Genomic DNA, 16290 nt, shown 5'->3' on the forward strand with positions numbered 1-16290 from the left:
GAAGATTAGTCCTAACGCCGTCTAGGTCAATAATTGTTTCCCTTGGTTTTACTGCCGTACGAGGGTGTGGGTAAGTGTCCCTACGCCGCCGTGTACGAATGCAACACAGACTAAATGTGCATTAAAACACCACACTTGCACATGCAAATGGTTTTGTTCTTGCATTTAACACACTCCGCTTTACATGAATTTCAATATAACGAGAAGGCTTCGTGAAACCAAGTGTCCCTGGTTACGGAGGTGAATGTTCCTGCACGCAACCCAACGAGAAACACCCCACCCCCGCATACTAAATGAACGGAGGACGTAAGAAAAGCCGGGCATGTGGAACTACTTAGCATGTTTAAGCTTCCAAGTACCATTCTCCAGTATACTGCAAGCGAAAAGCTATTGATAGTATGGTTATGTGGAAACTGCTTGCAAAACATAGCAGCTGCTATGATAACATAAGGGCCTTTTAGTTACAGAAATACCAGACGTCCATCCCATTGTTATGTAGAGTATCAGGCCTTGGGGACTTTAGCAAACAACAAACAGCTCCAAGCACCTTTGCTTCAGATACCACGTACATGGGATTGCGGCCTTTCGTTGCTAGGTCTGCGGGAGTAGTTAGTCTAAAACGTTAAATTACAGTTTAACACCCACAACGTTTGACACAACTATCTTATACAAAGCAGGCCCACATAGTAAGCCCAGAAAAAAAAGTAATTTTATAAACAGTATAAAAGCGGTTACCTCTAATAACTCCAAATAGTCATGTTTACTATATTGTTTATACTGTCAATCTGGCAACAATATCTTTCAAGTGCATAAGGGTCGGCTGGTGATAAATCCTGAATTCACGTTTTAAGATTGTAAGCATTTTCGGGTAGGAACCTCCTTGTCATAATACACTCATGCTCAATCAAAATGTCTGTATGAATATTATGTGTACAACTGGACCTAATTGGAGTGTGTTTTTCAATAAGTGCACACATATAATGCACTGATTACTTGCTGCTGGTCGAACAGTGGCTTTCAACACGGACTTGCAGGGTGCTAACAGACCACAATCCTTGGTTATGTCTGCTTCAACACAGGCACCTCAACAAAAACTTACTTCCATACCTGGACGTATATATGCTCCCATCCCTAACCTAATTTGTAACCCTTTGTATGCTACAATAGCTAATAGCTATACTATTTGATGGGACCTAAAAAAAAAAGTGTAAAGGATACAAAGTTGCACGGTGATTTTTTTAAATTATATATATATATATATATATACACGATTCATCCTTTTCTTGCACTATTGCTTGTTATTGGCTAGGGGAAAACAAATTTTCCTCAAGCTTCTTAAATCTGTAATTCCTACTAATTGCAGGTTTGACAGTGGGGTTTTTGGAATGCAAGTAGTCCTCCTACTTGTATGAGTAAAGGTTTGAGGACAATTACACACAAACATATACATACCAAAGTGAAGCTGAATCCATTTTGTCTTATTGTAATAGGAGACATGGGCCAAAACACAGTAAGAAGGTTAGGAATATGTCAGTAGTTTCCCTATATCCACTATGTGGCCAAAAGTGTGTGAACACTCAAATATTGAGTTTAGGCGTTTCAGCCACACCCAGTGATAGTGTGTGTATAAAATCAAGAACATAGGCCATAGCTCTGGAAGTCTTATAGGCAAATCTGGGTTTGGAGGATGCCAGGAGAATGCTACCTACTGGGATATGTAGTGCCTACTGGTGAAGGAAGGATAATGGCCAGGGGTTGTTTGTCAAAGTTTAAGCTAGGCCCCTTAGTGTCAGTGAAGGTTAATGTTAACTATACATTAACTTTGTGGTCCCAGCTAAGGGGTCGTGATAAAGACAGTTAGATGAGTTTGGTGTAGAGGAACTCACATGGCCTGCACAGAGCTTTGACCCTATCCACACTTAACACCTTTTATATAATGAAGGCAATCTGGTCCAACATCAGAGCCTGACCTCACACTCGCTCGTTTGGATAAATTTGGCACAAGTTCCCACAGACACACACTCCAAAATCTTGTGGAAGGCCTTCCAACATGAACGAGGCAGCAAAGTGGTTGGCAACACCTTAATAATGCCCAGGGTTTTGGAATGCGATGTCCAACAAACTCATATAGGTGTTATTGTCAGAGTGATCAAATTCACAAACCTCAAATATAAAGATCCAGCAATGCTATGGAAGAAATGTTATTGAGCAGATATGAGCTGCTAAAAAATATAAAATGCCGGATATGTAAAGTCTCATTGCTAAACTTTTTGATTTTCAATCAATTTGACCTTTATTTTAAACCCATAAAGGACAAAGTTCATATTTCCCCAATTTTTTTTTTTTAGCATGTTTGCCATCTTGTTTTTAAGAATACCCACGCAAACTATAGAAATCAGATTGCCTCTTGGAGTCAAGAAGGATTTTTTCCCCCCTGATGGCAGAATTCAAAAGTAGTTTAATTAGGGTTTTGTTTTGCCACCTTTTGGATCAAGAATAGGAAGGTTAGGTAGAAGAGTTGAATTTGATGGACTTAGGTCTTTTTTCAGCCTCATGAACTATATACCGTATTTGCTCGATTATAAGACGACCCCCCAAAATCTGAATATTAACTTAGGAAAAAAAGAAAAAGCCTGAATATAAGACGACCCTAAAGGAAAAAAGTTTTACCAGTAAATGTTAATTCATGTAAACTATTTTTTTTAATAAAAGCTATGATTGAGAAAAATATTTTTTTTTTTGTTTTTATTTCTTGTATTTTCCAACCTGTCCCCCAGTTACGCACATCTGCCCCCAGGCTTGCCACACCAATATGGCACTGTGGCCCATGATATGCCTTTTAACCCTCTATATGCCACTGTGCCCCATGGTATGCCTTTTGACCCCCTATGTGCCACTCTGCCTCCAGAAATGCCTTATACCCCTATATCCCATTCTGGCATTTAGGGGGTTAAAATGCATATTATGGGGCAGAGTGGCATATAGGGAGGTATAAGGCATTCCAGGAGGCAGAGTGGCATTAAGGGAGTTAAAAGGCATTATATAGAGCACTCTGCCTCCAGAAATGCCTTATACCCCTATATGCCACTCTGGCATTTAGGGGGTTAAAAGGCATATTATGGGGCAGAGTGGCATATAGGGAGGTATAAGGCATTTCAGGAGGCAGAGTGCACTATTAAATGCCCCCTTAACGCCACTCTGCCTCCTGAAATGCCTTATACCTCCCTATATGCCACTCTGTCCCATAATATGCCTTTTAACCCCCTAAGTGCCAGAGTGGCATATAGGGGTGTAAGGCATTCCAGAAATGCCCTACACACACACACACACATACATATACACACACACACACACACACACTTACTTACTTACCGGTGCTTCCAATTTCCTGCTGCATTGCCGGGGCAGCGGGTTGACGTCTCATTCCGCGGCAGCCGGAAGGAGGTGGAGTTGGCAGCGGGGGTTTGTATGCGTCCGTCGAAAATACCTTCCCCGGCTGTCAGGGATCAGGAACTCTGGAACTCTGATCTCTGACAGTCGGGGAAGGTATTTGCGACGGACGCATACAAACCCCCGCTGCCAACTTCACCTCCGGAAGCACCAGTAAGTGTGTGGGGGGGGGGGGGGCGACGATAGGAGGATCCAGGTCCCCTGCAGCGGTGCGGGGGATCTGGATCTTAGTCTCCTAATCAGACCTCTATTTGAGGTCTGATTAGAAGACGACCCCGATTATAAGACGAGGGGTATTTTTCAGAGCATTTGCTCTGAAAAAAACCTCGTCTTATAATCGAGCAAATACGGTATATATATTCACGGTTCCATGACTCTCTGCCTCAATCAGATCATGAGGAATATAATAACAGTGTTATGTGAGCTCAAAAAGCATTTTTTTTTAATTGAGGTAACTGATCATTGTCAAGGCCAATGTTCACGTGCATGGAAATTCCTCGGCAGGGTCTCTAGACAGCCAGCAGCAGCAGCCAGTCTGACAGACATGGTGGCCGTGATGGGAGAGTATGGGAAGACGTATGAGGTCCTTAGCTTTCAATGCAATTTTGCAACCTCCATTGTTAAGGGGTTAAGCACCTGTTACTGACATATTTCTGACCATGGTTTGCCATTAGGGCATTAAAAGGGAGATACCGTGAAAAAAATACACCAATAAATAAGGTACAATATAAAGTCATGTAGTTTAGCACTAATATAAAGTCATTTTTTTTTTTTAGCTCCTATAAGCCTTACGTACAATGGCCACCTACAGCTCTGCAGCCGTGTGGTACTCATGGGACTTTACTGCTCAATCACCACACTGAGTGGATTCATTATGGTGATGGTAATGGTAATGAAGCCCTGTTTGTGATGGAAGGTACAGTTCATGATGCTATTTATACAGCAGTCAGTAAAGCTGTAGTATGGGAAGCTGAACTTTGGTGTTTAATATTTTATCTATTGTGAGCAATTGGGCATTATTAATTTCACATAATGAGCTATGACTTAAATGCCCACCCCACAGTATAATTGTTTAGAGCTATTTTACCTTAGCAAGGCTGTATTATTACCTGTTACTACCATGTACATGCCAAGTAAACTCACTCACAATTTATATGTATACACACACACTGAACTGTTACTAAACCATGTGCTTCTAGTACACGATACCCATTTTATTGTTTGACTTTTTTTTTGCATCTAGGAAAGTTACATTTTCAACTGCCATGGAGCTATGTAAAGAATGTTTGACCACCACAGGGTGGCAGGCTCTTCCAGATAGCACTACCTCCAGAATGCATCTACATCTGGAGCTTAATGTCTGCTTTACTATTCTCTTTGGCACAGCATGTAGCATTTCTGTGAAAAATGTGTCTGCTTCAGCAGACTATCCACATATTATATTAGCACAACGACTATATCAAAATCCCATAGTATGCTGGCTTTCTCCTGGTGTTCTTAGAAGGTCTGTATTAAACTACTATAAATACCATTTGTTGCAATGAAGTAAATCTTGGACATGGTACTAAAATAATTTTTTTTAGTGGGGCTCTAAATATCAGCAGCTAGGGGGTTGTTTGGGATTATGAAACATACAAACTATTCCCTTTAATAAGGTTTTTTTTTTTTTTTTACTAGTCTTACCTTGTAAAATGCCATATATAAATATACTATATCCTTGTATCCATCCCACACTGGAGATTTTTTTGGTAATCTGGGTACAATTTCCATTTGTTCCACTTGCTAGATAGCTAGACTCGGAATATTTAGATTATTGCCGTGAGATGTTTGACATGGTCACTATTTACAGACAAGTTATAGAGTTAGTTATTGGGGGAAAAAAACCCCACTTATTTGGCACAGTCCCGCTTACCATACATTTATCAAATCATATTTTGTTGTCAAGGGCATTTAAAATTAACTAAAGTAATTAAAATGGGTAACAATATAGAAAACTTCTTAGAATGATTCAACAGGAAATTATTAGGAGGGGGAACCCCCTAAAAAATAGATTACATTGCCTGTAAATTTTTTTTTTTTTTTTTTTTTTTACAGATTGGGCCAATAGGAAATGTTTGGTACGTTGAGAACCCCAAGGCATAGTGATGAACCGACTGATCTGTAAATCCGTGTTAATTTATTTTTATATTATGTATATTTGCTTTTACACAATTGTACGTTAAAAGAGATAATATACGCCCATAGAATGCACCACTCTTTGGAATATGAAATAAAACGAACAACTGCTATATTATGCAAACACAATTGTTCCCTACAAATGTACCCATTTCAGCTAAAGAAAGTATATCAGAGTGATTAGTAATTATGGATAAATTGCAACATCCCATGAACGGTTACTGTGCCGGCTGCAAAGTGTTAACATGACAACTTATTAAGTATGATATAGATGAGTGTCCATTGAGCGTATATGTAGCAATACTGCAAGCGTAATTTGTCACAGATAAGGATGTAGGTGTATCACCTGCTGAGTGTAATCTACTAGATTTGGCTGTGCCATGAAGTGTGGCTGCAGGGTATAGATTAGGGTGCAGTTGTAAAGTGTTGTGTGTTGGTGCTAACCATTTTGTGAAACGGTGCCATCAATGTATAACATGTTAAAGGATTTGTCGCTCAGTAGGAACTCTCGGAATTAGGGTTATTTTGTGAAACCTGTCCTGTGTTTCAGAATGTAATTGAGCTACACAATGGTATGTAGGATGGAATATTGCTGCTTATACCATATGCACCGTGTATGAGACGAATATAAACATCAATGAATATGAAGATCTGTGGTGTGCACGCAGACTGTCGATACGATGTGTGATGATGCGGATGTGTGGAAATCGTGTGCATTGTTTAACCTTGTGTGACCGCATGTGTGCAACTCTGCTCACCACCACCTTTTGTTACTTACACAATGTGTTCTCCGGGGCTCTGCACCTCTTCCACCTCCTGTTCCCCTCCTGACACCGGACATTTTTGGTCCTGTTCTTCAGGCTCCTCTAATCTCATTTTTTTAGTTTGCACCTGAGCAGGGACAGGAAATGGGGATAGGAAGTAGAAACAGTTATACAGAAGGTTGTGAAGGAGGTGTATGGGTTGGTAGTAAGAATAATGGCCAAACACATCAAAGGACAAAGGGAGTGAGTGGGAATAAGACTGCACAGTATTATTTGCTATTAATACACACACACACACACGATATATATATATTATACATAAATATACATACACACACATACAGTGCAAACAAAAGTAAATTCACCCTTTGGAATTACCTGGTTTTCTGCATCAACTGTTAATAAAGTGTGTGATCTGATCTACATCTAAGTCACAAGTATAGACAAACACAATGTGCCTAAGCCAATAACACACAAAATGATAATCTGTCATGCCTTTATTAAACACACCCATTAGACATTCACAGTGCTGGTGGTAAAAGTAAGCGAACCATTGGATTTAATAACTGGCTGAACCACCTTTGGCATCAATAACCTCAAACTAGGGCTTCCGCTCCTAATAGAATGCTTAAGCTCAGCCATATTTTTAGGATGTCTGGTGAACGACTCTCTTGAAGTCATTCCACAACATTTCTAATGGGTTAAGGTCGGGGCTCTGACTGGGCCACTCCAAAAGACAGATTTTCTTTTTAAAACCATTCTGTAAGGGATTTACTTTGATGTTTAGAGTCGTTGTCCTGCTGCATCGCCCAACTTGGGAATTAGTGATAGTATGATGTTCAGGTCCCAAGACAGCAAAGCAACCCCAACTAAAGATGCTCCATCCACCGTACTTCACTGGTGGGATGATTTCTTCATGTTGAACAATTCAACCTTAGTCTCACCAGGCAACAAAACAATTTCTCCTAGTAGCATTGTGAAATGGGATGCAGCTTCCTCCATGGTGTCCTGCCATGGACTCAATGCCTGCTCAATGTTTTGTGCATAGTAGATTCATGAACATAGGTTAACCAGTTCCAATGAACCCTTCAGATCTTTAGATGTTACTGTAGGGTTTTATTTTTTTTACCTCATTGACCATTCTGGCTGTCATCTGGATATCCACTTCTAGGGAGAAGTAGCCACAGTATTAATTAGTCTCCATTTAGAAACAATTTGTCTGTGGACTGATGATATGTAAACTCTTTGTAACCCTTTCCCGCTTTATGGAAATCAAAGTTCTTGATTGTAGGTCTTCAGAGGTTTTGTTTGTAAGGCATGGTTCACATCAGCAGATGCCTCTTGAGGAAGTAGCTCTAAAACACATCTCCTATACGGTTTCAACGACTGGACTCAGTTTGCTAAGTCCTGACTCCAATTAGCTTTTGTTGAAGTAATTAGCCTAGGGGTTCACATACTTTTTCCAACCCACACTGAATGTTTGAATGAACAATACAGTAATTTGTGTGTTTAGTTAGAACAATTTGTTCATTATTGTAACTTAGATGAAGATATAATATTTAAACATTTATACATAAATGCTGGTGATTCCAAAAGGTTACTTTTACTTGATTACATAGCTATACCTATATACACATATATATATGTGCATTAGCAAGTCATTGATGGCTCAATATGATTACTACATTTCCTTTCTACAAATGATATATATATTTTTAAAATGTATTCCTGAAGACAGAGCACAATATACCCTAGGATTGGAAAGCTTCATACAGTATCAGGCCCAGGAATCACATTTTAGGGGTCAGGAACTACAAACAAAGTGAGGGGCCAGTCATGTGAAGCAAGTTTTGTTCCCACAGAACTGCATGGAAGTTACTAAATTAACACTGTCCACACGTAACCAATTACCCATCAGATAAGGCGTTATCAAAAAAAATCTTTACAATATGTCTTTGTAATGCAGATAAAAGACTCATATGCTTTATAGGCACAACTTTCCTAGATAATCCTCCAAAAATACACTCATACCTGCATATAATCCCAGATCCAAGCACAAGCACTTTTTCTTCAGAAGCAGCCAGCCATGCAGCTTCTACTTACTGAATGTACCATGTGACTTCAAAAGGAGCTTCTTACTGGCTGATTCAGAAAGTAGGAAGCCTATTCTGCTATCACTAATGCCCTTAATTGAGCCTGTCTGTGTCTCTGCACATATAACTGCAGCAAAAGAGAGGGCCCCAGTCTGGGCAGGCATCTCATCCAGCACAGTAAGTACTGTTTTCATTCTGTGCATTGCAAGCGCAGTGAAATTACACTACAGCAAGTAAGCAGATAGCAGGGGGGCCCTTGCCACAGATTGTGAATCTACCCATGATTCAGGTATCTTATTAACATATACTGACATGATCCAATGGATTCAGCATTACATCACAAATATAAAACGCCAACAGCCTGTCTGATGGGTTTAGTTGCAATTTTCTAATATAAAGCAGACGCGGTAAAACTTGTTATAGCAGGCTGCGGCTGAGCTACATTACACACTACATCTCAAGGATGAGTATAGCACGAGAATCCTGTTTTTTTAAATTAACCACAGAATTTATAAACAATGGTTAATAAGCATGATCTTGTATAGATATTTCATTCGCTGTGAAGCTGCGATGTAAAGGATGTAAGCATAGTCTACTTCATTTCCCTTTATTGCCAATTATTATGTATGTATTTTGATTTGGATAATAAACTATATCTATGATTTAAACCATTGACATCAGTTTCATCTCTGTATCCTTGGACCTGTTCACCCCTGCCTGTACATGTAAGCGTGCGCAAATCTTTAGCTAAAAATTGTTTTTGTTAAAGAGTGCCTAAATACCCCTTTTAGGCAAAATAAGGGGGGTTTAACTCACTTGCTCAGAAGGGTCATGCAACTGCCTGCGTTCCCCATAGACTGGCAGCAAGGGCGAGTCCCATCGGGATAATGCTTCACGCTGCACTTGTGTTGAGGGATGAGGTGGAGAGGGACTAGGTAGAACTTGAGATGCCTCTGGGAGTGAGGAGGCCATAGACATTGGAGACTGGAAATCATCAGGTTGCATTTGTGTGGGACAGCCAGAAATTGCCTTAAGCAGGAAAAGAAAACATTTAGTAAAATAAATCTAAATACTAAACTAGGACACAGAGAGAGAAAACCAGACTACCAACTGTCTATAAAAAAGCATACAGCCAGATATAACATCGCTCAGAATTTAAAAGCATTAAAAACAAAAAACTCTCGGGGGCAAGAAAAAAATAGTGAAAAGTAAAACAAAAATACACATGCTGAATGGGAATCTGCGCCCAATAAGCTTAAATGGTGTAAAAAAAAATAGGCGTAAAGGCAACAGAGCTATCAGGTATTAAAGGGAATAAAGGAAACATTAAAGAAAAAGTAGGAGGTAGTAAGTAAAGGGGTAAGGAAATAAAGGCAATCAACAAACAAGCAAAATAAAGGGAGCAGCAAACTATAGAAGGTTAAATCAAGAACAAATGTGTGACAATAAAGAGCTATATTATATATATATATATATATATATATATATATATATATATATATATATATATATATATAAGGGGGAATATCACTTCTCTTTTTGGTCATCTTTAAGTCATAAAATACAGAACTGCAGAGCTAGTTTTTTGGACTTTTTTTGTAGTTAAACTGCATCTACACCAATACTCTTTGTATCTTGGAAATATAGATTAGATTTGCATAACCCACTGATGCTCAGCTCAGACTTGCCTTTTGTGCCTATAAACCCTGGGCCCATATAGTCATTGATACGTTACAAAGCTGCATATGGCTTAATTCCCATTAATCAAGATGCTGATTTTTGCTGAAGGCCAACATGTTTTTCATGTACATACCTTTATTAATCTTTCCTGCTTCTTATTTATTTTTATTAAACACAGCTTTGAAAACCCTAGTACAAAATAAACAGCATTAAAATAAAAAGATTTACTATGATACCTCACCTTATCACTGTGTGATGACGATGAAGACTTTGATGAAGATGATGATGAAGAGCGTGATCTCAGTTTTGTCTTCTCAGGAGAAGAGGATTTAGAGCGGGAACGCTGCCTGGAGCGGGATGACGTGTCTGTAGAAGAGTGTGATGACCGTGAAGAAGAGGAGGTGGAGGTAGAGGAGGAAGATGAGGAGGATCTTCTCCTTCGCGATGATTCTCTAAATGTAAGCTCTGGCTCTCCCTCCTCCACAGGTTCTGCCACTTCCACCACACTAAAATCCTGCTGCTCTTCCCCAGAGCGTGTTATTTTTGTGGTTGGGTGTGTTGGAGAAAAACTGCCCTCGCTCCTACGATGGTCTAAAACAACTTCACTCTGTGCATAATCAGGGGCTACAGTAGTCTTCCCTTCTAGTTCTCCAGGAACACACTCTAGGGTAGTAGATGTATCACTAAGGCACTCTGTCACAGGAGTTTGTTCTGATGTAATATCCATACTAGGAGTCTGCTCTTCCATGATTGTTGTAGAATCGGCAATATTGGAATTTTCCTCATCATAAGCATGTACTGGAAGCATGACAGACTCATCATGGCGTACTTCCTGTGGAAGAAATAAACTAACATTTTTGGGGGTTTCTTGAAGGATTGGTCCTGGAGATGCAACTGCTCTGCAACCTTCTGGTTCAATAGTTTCATTATGGTCTCCAGAAACAACTACTTTGTCTGTTTCCAGGACTGCTGAGGAAGATATCTGCTCTGCTATTACCTGCTCAGATGTTTCTCTCTTATTTAAATTACTGGTTTCCTGGACAGATAAAGGGGTCTTTTCTGCTTCATGCTCACTTGGTTCCTGGATGCCTGTAGTAAGTTTAGAGTGTGTATTTTCATCTGCAGAACCACCTTCTGCTTCCTCCAATTCTGAAGATGCATGGGCAGTAACAGGGGTGACTGTTTGGTGATCAACTGAAGACAAATCATTGGCAGTTGAACTTGTGTCATCTGGCACTTCAGAGATTACCGGCACGTCTGTGGTAATCTTGGATGCCAACATTTCAAAATCTTCTTGGCCATCAGAGGATCCATGCTCCATTTTTTCCAATTCTGAAGCGAATATGGTCCCCTCCTCTGATTCTGCACGTTCAGCAAGTTCCTTGGCACCTGTTGAGTGTTCCCAATCTCGAACTCCAGAATGCTCTAGTGCATCCGAAACACGGTCGTCTTTGCCTTTGTCTAATTGAAGAGCATCCTGCGTGGCAGAAGGGATAAGTTCAGCAGGTTCATGTATATCTGGAACGACCTCTGAAACCAGCATTTGAGAATGTTTTTCTTCATCTCTATTGTCTGTATCAGCAGATTTTTCTTCCGATTTCTCAGTATGGACTGCATTTTTGGTAATATCTGTACATACATCTTCTGATATATCCATATCAGTAGTTTTATCGACATCCATGGGGCCTTCAATTACTCCATGCAACTGTACAGGGACATCCTCAACAACATCTTCCGTAATAGCATTTGATGCAATAAGAACAGCTGTTTCAATTATAGCAGGCGCACTGTTAATTACAGCACTATCAGGTGTTTCACTAAGGGAGGAATTCCTGTCTTTCTGCGTTTCCAGTTCAGGAGCTATCTGCTTAATTATGGAAGTCTCCTGAGGTACATGAACAATATCGCACATCCTGTCCTTTTCTGGCATTGGTTGATCAGTTCCCTGATCAAACATCTCTGTTTTGTGAGACACTTCTGGGAAGATAGGAGTAATGCACTGTTCATTTATTAAAACTACTGGTACTACATTTCTTGCAACACTTGATGCTTCTGTTGGCTCATCTTGGAAATTTAGAGGAATGCCCAAACTTTCACTCGCTGTTATGGACTCTCCATCTTGTGATGCATCTTGGCGTAAATCTGGAACATCCACTTTTTCATCAAGCATTAGAGGAACCTGAGCCACAGGTGTGGATTCGCTGGTAAGTGTTTTAACTATTGTCATGTCTACCGGCAACGCAACAGCTTCGGGGATTCTATCAGTTACTGCCTGAGCTGGTTTGAATACATGAGCATTATCCTCTACAGTGCTGACATTTTCACATATCACCAAGGCTGGTATCTCAGGGATATTTGACTTGGCTTCCGGTTCGAATGTCGTTTCCATAGAAGTGTCTTCAGTGTTACCAACTGTAATCACCGATGGCTGTTCTTCTTTTGACTGATGCAACGTATGGGTATCTTCCTTGATTTTATAATCAGGGGAGATTTGAATACTGCTTTCAGTCCTTCCCTCTGGTGTTTCCTTGACGGCTAAATTGGAAACACCAAAGTCTGTTTTTTCAGTTCGCTTTTTTGAATCAGGAGCAGTGCAGTCTGTGCTTATATGTTTGAAACTGGACAAATCTGGTGCCATCATTGGAGAGGTGACTTCAGCCTCTCTATGCGGAGGTGCTTGCGTTTCCTCATATGGTGTTATTTTTGGCTTGTGCAACTTAGATAACCTGTGAATGCTACTCTGAACCAAAATTTCAGGCGACTTATTGGTGTTATCTAGTGTTGGCTTTTCCTGCTGGCTGTGGAGAGATGCTGATTGTGTTGCTGTGCTGGATTCAGGTTGATCATTAGTTCCAATTGATGTCCTAATCTTTAGTTTTCTCATTCTTGTTAAGCCAGTTGAAGAAACTGGAGATATTACTTGAGGAACCTCTGTTTCAGATAAATCCTGAATGGCTACTGGTGAGCTTACATCTACCTTATCCATGTCTGGCTTCTGTAATAGAGACAAATGCAACTGTTTTGAATGCTCCACTGCAGGACTGACTGCTTGCAAAGGAAGGGTATCTTTTTCATTAGTGGTTTGGGATTCTGGATCTTGCTTCTCTGATATTGACATGGCAAGAACGCCTCTCCCAGATGACTTTTCCACTATATGTAGGCTTTGCTCACCTGCTGAAGTAATTACTTCTGGTTGTGTACGAACTGGAGGCCTCATTAGAACCAGTGGAGACCTTGCTTTTATATCCTTGGAGGTGGCACCTTCAATGATGTTCATGGTAATCCCATCTGTTTCATTAGTTGAACCCTGTAACATAGCTTTAGTGTTCTCAGGTTCTTTGTGCCAGCTAGGTGTCTGCCGGATAATTGATGATTCTGGGTGTCGTCGTGCAACTTGCTCCGATGCCCCTTCTGTTTTCTCTCGGGCCTGGCGGCCCATTTTCTGTGGGGACCTATGGCAGTGAGAACCCTCTGTCTGTAAAAGCTTAACTGATCCTGCCTTTTCAGACACGGGGGATATCTGTGTTTCTGCAGATATTTGGTGTTTAACACCCTCTAGGGAAAGCATTGGGGGAACACGGTCTTCTGTTACTTCTACACCAAGGGCAATGGATTTTGCTTCAGTCTCTGTTAACTCCGGTGGTGAGGGTGAACGTCTAACAACAGGTGACTTCTTGTGCTGCTGAGGTGTGGTCGCTCTTGTAGATCTTCTCCTTTTGGGAACCTCCTCCTCTCCTCTAGCAACCTTTATTTCCTTGTCTTCTTCAATCTCTTCTTCTTCCTCCTCCTCTGCACCCACTCCCTCTAATTCTTCTTTTGCTGCTGGTGTATCTCCTTTAGACCTGCGCGCCCTTGTGGATGTTCTCCGCTGCTCTTGTTCCTGTGCTGGCTCAACAAACACAGGTGGCTTCAAGGTTTTAGCCTGCAATGGTACGTTAGGGTGAACAGTGTTAAGTTCAATTAAGGTATGTCATGTTCTTACAAGCCACAAATGCAAGTCACTTACCTGCTTTACTCGGGATGATCTCCTCTCCCGCTTTCGAGGAACCTCTTCTTCCGAATCTTCGGGATCTTCTAAAACTGGTCGACATTTTTCTGAAGAAAAACTTGTTTTTAATTCAAATGTGCTATTTTTGGGGCTAACATATGGTTTGATTCTAAATGATGTTAGATGTTAGTATAGTGAAGGATGAGATGTAATATAAAGAAGTGGAAAAACAAAATTCAATACAGCGGCTGCATACATACTTGGTGTGCGCTTTTCCACAGGAACTTCCGGCATTTTCAGAACAGAGCGAAAAAGATCGGGAGGCTCTGGGACAATCTCAGTGTGCATAGCCTCATCTTCCGACTCAGCCGTGTGTTCTACAAAGTTAAGAGGGTGAGGAAGCTAAAATAACACAGTGACACACTGGCAATTACTAGGCCAGCGGATGAAAAGGTATCTGGACTGGTCAATTCTTCTAGAGTGAAAGTGGCTAAAAAAATGTATTTCCTCTCGAAGGGCATTTAATACGCACTGGTAGTAACATATTGCACAACAACTTTAATACCTTTGAAAGATTTACTTCTAAAAGAGTAAAACTAAGTTCCTGCAAATTGTTGGAAAATATTTATGTAACACTGTATGCAAATCTTTGTTAGCAACATTATTGTCAAGGGCTTGTTCCAGCTTACTCATTATCAACCGTTTTGAATTTTGATACTCAGTTTAGCAGAATACTTAAGGCTACTTAACAAATGCGTTGATTTACACAGCATCACTATCTCTTTTAAAAGCTGTGTAAAAATGGATAATTGTCCTATTTCCATTGGACTTGAGCAGTGTAAATGTGCTTTCTTGCACAATGAATTGCGCTCTGGAAGTCTGAGGAATCTGGGTTTGGAGCATGCCAGGAAAACACTCCCTATCAAAATGCACAATGCACAGTGAGCTAAAGGTAAAACTCTCTAGTGAGATAAAGAGGGGTATTCTCTTAAACCCCTAAAGAGAATACCCCTCTTTATCTCATTAGAGATTTTTACCTTTAGCTCACAGCAGCGAGGTGAATTGTATAGTGTAGGACTCGCCTAAGAGGTTTGCCGTGACGTGGCAGGCGAGCTTCTATTTTAACGGCCATTGGAGTGAAACTAAAAACCTCCATTTGTCTATATAAGCACAGGTGTTTGGGATAGTGCGCAGGTAATTTTTTTTTTCGGTGAGAAGGATAATAGTCTGGGGCTGTTTTGAAGGGTTTAAGCTGGGGGGGGGTTGTCAGTGAAGCTGCCGATTTGCTGAATAGCAGTCTTCTCAGTTGTGGAGAAACCCCACACTCCAGTTTTGGAGTAAACACAAGGCTTCCCTCTTTAACGGAAGTCTTGCATATAGAGTTGAATTTGCGAGACGTTGGCACCTGAGCTGGCAGCCCTGTTCCTTGCCTACAGCAGATAGACTGTCCCACTACACGCAGGAGTGCAAGGTTGGTACCCCCGGTCTATCATTTATCTCGTGTAGGCACTTACGTTAATTCACACAAGATATGCAGTTTACAAAGTGTGCAGACATCCCAGGAATTCTGGAATTTCATAGCCGGTTTCACCTTTCCCAAAATCCTTAAACATCACTAGCGCGTACCTTCAGTTTCTGCTGCTTCTCTGGCTTCTCTTTGTAGACGCTGTCGTAGGAGCTCTTGCTGTTTTTCTAGATACTGTTTAATAAAGCTGTTCTGTCCCATCTCCTCCCCCATCTAAAGAAAACAGAGCACACAAATAATATGATTTAAGATTCCAAATCCAATGCTTTCTTCAGTAAAGGTGTAGGTGTGTGTGTGTGTGTGTGTGTGTGTGTGTGTGTGTGTGTGTGTGTGTGTGTGTGTGTATAAAAACTAGCCTTTTAGACTTTGTATGTTGAAAACAGGCATTATTAACCAGCTTTGAGGCAAAAACTATTCAATGGATAAAACAAACAAAAGGTACTTGGTTTCAGGGCAAACACTCTCTGGTTCAATAACTCATAAAGCACCATAGCTAAACCTGTTCACCCGCACAAATATTTTACACAAACAGCTTCTTTTGTTCTGTTTTCTGCCCATCTTTATTGTATTTGACTGAAAACGAATCATGATTGGAGATATATATATATATATATA

The 16290-nt window shown here is 40.5% G+C and overlaps 1 protein-coding gene across 1 annotated transcript in view; it reads right to left on the reverse strand.

Moving 5' to 3' along the window:
• The window catches only part of ACIN1 (apoptotic chromatin condensation inducer 1), a 34790-nt gene that overhangs the window by 9227 nt on the left and 9273 nt on the right, over positions 1–16290 (reverse strand). The window contains exons 3-8 of the mRNA XM_053468467.1: positions 15777–15888; positions 14411–14527; positions 14169–14257; positions 10404–14084; positions 9299–9511; positions 6404–6516 (exon numbers count right to left, since the gene is read on the reverse strand). Coding sequence (XP_053324442.1) covers positions 6404–6516; positions 9299–9511; positions 10404–14084; positions 14169–14257; positions 14411–14527; positions 15777–15888 — 4325 coding nt within the window. The remainder of the gene's footprint in view (positions 1–6403; positions 6517–9298; positions 9512–10403; positions 14085–14168; positions 14258–14410; positions 14528–15776; positions 15889–16290) is intronic.

This window comes from Spea bombifrons, chromosome 1 (assembly GCF_027358695.1).
Source record: "Spea bombifrons isolate aSpeBom1 chromosome 1, aSpeBom1.2.pri, whole genome shotgun sequence".
Taxonomy (NCBI): domain Eukaryota; kingdom Metazoa; phylum Chordata; class Amphibia; order Anura; family Pelobatidae; genus Spea; species Spea bombifrons.